Source organism: Kryptolebias marmoratus, linkage group LG1 (genome assembly GCF_001649575.2).
Source record: "Kryptolebias marmoratus isolate JLee-2015 linkage group LG1, ASM164957v2, whole genome shotgun sequence".
NCBI lineage: Eukaryota > Metazoa > Chordata > Actinopteri > Cyprinodontiformes > Rivulidae > Kryptolebias > Kryptolebias marmoratus.
Genome location: NC_051430.1, coordinates 275,733 through 281,732, shown reverse-complemented (window position 1 = coordinate 281,732; position 6,000 = coordinate 275,733). Strand labels below are relative to the sequence as shown.

General features: G+C 40.8%; 1 protein-coding gene across 2 annotated transcripts in view; it reads left to right on the top strand.

Annotated features, from left to right (window-relative positions):
- Positions 1–6,000, top strand: part of ydjc (YdjC chitooligosaccharide deacetylase homolog) — a 42,438-nt gene that overhangs the window by 15,958 nt on the left and 20,480 nt on the right. Inside the window, exons 3-4 of one of the 2 annotated variants that reach the window (XM_017437070.3) lie at positions 1,862–2,021; positions 3,286–3,385. In XM_017437070.3, coding sequence (XP_017292559.2) covers positions 1,862–2,021; positions 3,286–3,385 — 260 coding nt within the window. Of the gene's footprint in view, positions 1–1,855; positions 2,022–3,285; positions 3,386–6,000 lie in introns of both variants that reach the window. The other variant, XM_025010809.2, reaches the window with a different exon arrangement.

The window sequence follows — 6,000 nt, the reverse complement described above, 5'->3', positions numbered from 1 at the left end:
GTACACTTAGTTTAGTTCTGTACATTTAGTCATGCTTAGATCTGTTTAGTTTAGCTACTATTTTTGACTGTCTTAGCTCATGCTTAGATATGTCTGGTTTTACTTTGGCTGTATAGCGGGCCTGGGGTACTTTTAGATAGTTCGGTACCGTAAGTTTTAGTTTTAGCATTGTCGTGTTTTAGATTATTTAGCCTTCCTGTACACTTAGCTTAGTTACTGTAGAATTAGTTATCATATTATATATAACTGGCTGTTAGCGGGCCTTCTTTTGGTACTTCTTAGTTTATTATTATTCTTGTCACTGTTAGCTAGATTCTTTGTGCCTTGGTTTAGTAATATCATGTTTTAGTAGTTTACTTATCCTGTACCTTGGTTAGCATTGTCATGTTTTAGCTTAGTTATCTTGTCATGTTCTGTAACTCTGTCTGTAATTTTGTTCTTGTGTTGTAAAGCACTTTGAGTCGCCTTGTGCTGAAAAGTGCTATATAAATAAATGTACCTACCTATCTACCTACCTACCACACAGTTCAAAAGCCTGCTTTTCTGATGATATGGGGGTGCATTAGTGCCTAAGTTATGGGAGCTTACACATGTGGAAAGGCACCATTAATGCAGAAAAGTATATAAAAGATTTAGAACATATGGTCCCATTCAGAAAATGTCTTTTTCATGGAAGGCCTTTCATTTTTCAGCAAGACCATTCTAAACCACATACTGCATCAGTTACAACATTGTAGTAGAAGAGTCCAGGTGCTGAACTGGTTAGCTGAAGTCCAGATCTCTCACCAACTGAAACCATTTGGCACACTATGAAACAATACATCCAGCAAAGAAAACCCAGGACTATTGAACAGCTAGAATTCTACATCAGGCAAGACTAGGACAATATTCCCTTCCAAAAACTCCAGCAACTGGTCTCTTCAGTTCCTAGACATTAACAGACAGTTGTTAAAAGATGATACAAGAAAAACACAGTTTAATGACAGCAATAATTGCATGTATAAACACGGAGCATAGACGAGGTAAGTCAAGTCAAATTTATTTATACAGCACTTTTCAGCAACAAGGTAATTCAAAGTGCAGCAGCAAAGTGAGGAAATTTGGTTAGTATATTCTTGGCGCATCATAACTAAGAGATAGCACAGAAAGCCCAAGCCAACGTTAACTGTTCATCTTATCAATAGAAAAGTCTTAAGCCTAGTCTTAAAAGTGGACAGGGTGTCAGTCTCACAAACTAAACTTGAAGTTGGTTCCAGAAGAAAGGAGTCTGATAACTGAAAGCTCTGCCTCCCATTCTACTTTTTAAAACTCAAGAAACTACAAATATTACTGCCCTGAGTTAAACTAATACAGAGTGATGTGAGGGATTTCTTGATTTCAGTTAGAGAAAATTAAATTACATAGAAAATTGAATTACATCTAACTAGCAGGCCCCTATCTGGTGATATGTTTATTTAAAATTATACCACAGCCAGTGCCTATGACAATATATTAAAAGTGTTTTCTTTCTGAGTTTTAGTTGATTCTGAGGTGAGTCTGTAAACTTGATCAGATCCCTCCAATGAAGTTAAACCACTTCAGTTTGATTGTCTTTTTGGATCTTCCGGTTCTGCTTTCTTTGTTGATGACTCAAATCATCATTCTTTTCTTTAAATCATTATCACATCATGTGGGCTAACTAAACTGAATACTTGACTCTGATTGGTTGTCTGCTCTGCTCTGCTCTACCATATCTAAGACTTCCATCAGACACGAGCTCTTTGTTACAAATTATTTTTATTTACATAGAATTCAGTTGAAGTCATAATTCATGAACAGGATTTATATCCTTTTTATTTTTTTTATATTTTAACTGATTCAGACACAGAATCCCCATTGGGCTCCATGCCAATCTGTCAGAGGGAGCTCCGGTGAGTCAGAACCTCCAACAGGTCTCTACACTTATAAATTCACAGGGATTCTTCCATGGAAAGATGGGCTTTCGTCAGGCCTTGGAGAAGGGTCAGCTCAGCATGAATCAGGTACCTAACTGTGTGGGTGAAAACAGAGATGAGATCATTTGCATTTTAATATAATTTATATAAATGGTAATACTGATTGATGTTGTATTTATGTGATGCAAAAAATGATTAAATAAATTAGGTTTAGGATTCCTTGAAGGTAATCATGTTGCTTTCCACCTTTCATGCCAGAGTTTTGGACTAAGATGATTTGTGAGACATTGAAAATAACATTATGTAAAATCTCATGCAATACTGGGAGAGGTCCCACTCAGAATATGTCTTGGGGCTCAATCTTAGCTACTACTAAACCAAATTGTAGGTCAATATCTGTTTAAATAATTAAGTTATAGCCATTTTGCATTTTATTGAGGTCAATTGGCTTTGGCAACAATCTTGAATTTGGTTACTATATTTTCCAGACTATAAGGCACACTTAAAAGCCTTCAATTTTCTCAAAAAAAGACAGTGCACCTTATAATCCAGAGCGCCTTATATATGTAAGAAGTCATAATGTTTTAATACGACTTTGGTAAACTACAAAGCTGCACCGCTTGCAGCATTAAGGTGCAGTTATAGTTGCCCAGGGCTCCGTGCACTGCCCACGGACCTGAGTGAGAGGTGTAGGCGTTTATACTTGATACTTATGTCAGTGCAGTATTTCTACCGTTTGATTATCTTTTAAATGCTTATACAGGCAAACCAGCTCCGTGAGAGCACCAAAATCGTCCGTTTTGAATGGAGCACGCGCAGTCAGCATGAAGTTACAAAAATTGGGAGATGCACGATGATGCATCTTATAGTCTGGTGCGCTTTATATATGACAAAAGTTCAAAAATGGACCATTCATTGACAGTGCATCTTATAATCCAGTGTGCCCTATAGTGCAGAAAATACGGTAAATCCAAAAGTGAATTAGATGTAGATATAAATCCAATATTTCTTTTCTTTTTTTTTCTTTTCCAGTGGTTCATAAGATGTTTTGCTAACAAACAGACAAACAAACACACACAAAGACACTGGCAAATACATTATAGCACTTTTACTTTTGGTGGCAGGCGACAATGAAAATGAAGTAGTTCATTGTGAGCTGTGAAATTAGTTCAGAATCAGTGTGAACTCATGAATATGAATGAATTATCTTAGAATTTGTATGAACTGCTTTGAACAGGTCCTTGTAAAGTTTTCAAGAACTTTTTAAATGTTTCCTGTTACTAAATCAGTATATTGTGTAACTACATTTAGAGTAATCAGATCACCATCAGATCATTTTTTTTTGTTTTAGGTGGAGTTGGAGCTAAGAGCCCAAGTGAGACAGTTTGTCAAACTGACAGGTCACCTGCCTCACCATATGGATGGACACCAACATGTTCATGTACTGCCAGGTAACAGATAAAATAAATAAATAAATAAATAAAAATAGCAAAAATAATTTTTTTCTGACAATTCAGTGTGAGTGGTGAGTGCTGAATCCCAAACTGAGTTGTTAGAGTGAAAACAAGCAGAACAAAGGCTAAAAACAGCAGAACACAAGCTAAACACTGAGCAAAACAGATGCTAAACCAAAAAACAGTGGCTAAATTTGGCAAGATAGATGCTTTAATTAAAATGAGCAAAACAGTAGCTAAAAATTGCCTAAGAAGAAAAGACCCTGACATAATGATTGTTTTATGGACTTTTAGGGAGGCACAATCACAAAGAAAAACAGATTTAACAGTCTTTATTTTGAAATGTGCAAGGACGGGGAAGGGGATCCGGAACTGCTTCGGGGAACCGGGACAGAGGAAAGCACTGGAAGAAAGGTGATATGATATGATAGGCAGATGAGCACAGATGGTGAAAGATAGTAGTGAATAATTTCAGAAGGTTTACAGTTGGGAGATATCAGAAGAGCCCTGAAGTGGGAGCGTAAATAGTGGGCTGAGGGAGACGGCGTCGGGGAGTTGAGACATGTTTCCTTCAGGTCACTTGAAGGGGGAGTGTGGACAGGGAGTGGAAGAGCTATGCCCTGGTGGTTCTGTGGTTCATCCAAGTGAGCTGAAGAAGGAGCAGTGAAAGAACTATTGAGGATTGGTCGTCAGACTGATCTCTGAGCTTGGACATTCTGTCAAAAAGTTGAGTTCTTTCCACGGAGTATCCGGGTCTGAAAAGCACTCTGGGTGCCAAAACCATCTGGCGTCTTAAAGTAATGGGTCCCAACTGACACCAATCCAGCCTGTCACTCTGAGAGTAGAAAGGTGAAAAACAAGCACCAACACCACCACTGCCACACCACCCACCTCCTGCACACAGTTCTATAACCTATAACAGTAACACCCCCACCGCCCAACGGACACCACCTGGTAGAGGAAGCAGACGTCCGCTCAAAATCTTTAACAAGAGAAGGACCGAGAATGAAAGAGCGTGGGACCCAAGAACACTCTTCAGGACCGTAGCCCTGACAGTCAACAAGATACTGTCGACCCCACCCATGAGGCCGTACATCCAGGATACGCGGACAGTGTAGGCGGGGTGAAGATTGGATGGAGGGTACAAAGGACTAGAAAGGAAAGGTTTGATTAGAGACACATGAAAAACAGGATGGATGCAAAGGTGAGGTGGGAGTTTAGGACAAACAGTGGAAGGACTGATGACGGTTTCAACAGAGAATGGGCCAAGGAACCTGGGAGAAAGTTTTCTGGAACAGGACTTGAGTGGCAAATCCCTAGAAGATAGCCAGACCATCTCACCAGGAGAATTCGTGGGGGCCGGAAGGCGCTTCCTGTTGGCAACTCCCTCCAGACTTGTGAGATGAATTGAGGCCCTTGATCGGAAATGATCTCAGTGGGGATACCGTGGACTCTAAAGACATGTCGAAAGAGGAGTTTGGCTGTTTCAGCTGAGAATAGGAGTTTGTTGAGAGCAATCAGGTGAAAGGCTTTGGAGAAATGGTCTATTATGGACAGAATGATGTTTTTATTTTTGGAGGTGGGGAGGCCAACGACAAAATCCAAGGAGATGTGTGCGACCAAGTGCAACTAGGGATAAAAAGGGGTTGCAGCAGGCCCGATGGTGGTCGACGGGAGGTCTTATTTCTGGCGCAGGTGGAGCAAGCAGAGATGTATCTAACAACATCTTTATTTAGGGAGGGCCACCAGAAATATCTGCGAAGCAAGCCTATGGTTCTGCTTACCCCTGAGCCGCAGGAGAAGGGTGACGAATGTGCTCACTGAATGGTTTTGAACCAAACATGGGTAGGAACATGCAGGCGGTTATTGGGTCCTCCTTCAGGGTCTGGCTCAGAAACCAAGGCCTCTTGGATGGCTCTTTTTGAGCCCCAGATGAGAGATCCTATGGTACAGGTAACTGGTAGAGTTGGGATTGCTGTTTTGGGGTTGTCGTTGGAACAATGTTGCCATGAAAGGGCGTTAGGTTTGATATTCTTAGTGCCAGGACGGTAGGTAATGGTAAGGTTGAAATGTGAAAAGAAAAGTGACCAATGATACTACCGTGGGTTCAGGCGCTTGGCAGTCTGCAGATAAGCAAGGTTTTTGAGGTCTGTCCAGACGATTACCGGGAGTTCAGTTCCCCCAAGCCAATGTCTCCACTCTTCTCGGGCTAATTTAATAACCTTGAGCTCCCGGTCACCGATGTCGTAGTTTATATATGTAAAGGTGAATTTCTTGGAAAAGAAAACACAAGGATGTAATTTATGGTCAACTGAGGATTTTTGAGAGAGGACAGCCCCCACACCAGTGTTAGATGCGTCCACCTTCATGGTGAATTGAGCTGATGAATCAGGGTGAACCAGATTCGGTGTATTAACAAACCTTTCTTTTAGGTCGGTGAAGGCTTTGTGGGCCTCTTGTGTCCAGAGGAAGGGTTTCTTTGGAGATGTTAAAGCAGTGAGAGGTGTGGCGATAATACTGAAATTCTTGATGAAATGTCTGTAGAAATTGGCGAACCCCAAGAAGCACTGAAGTTGCTTCCTGGAGTTCGGGACAGGCCACTCCTCTATGGC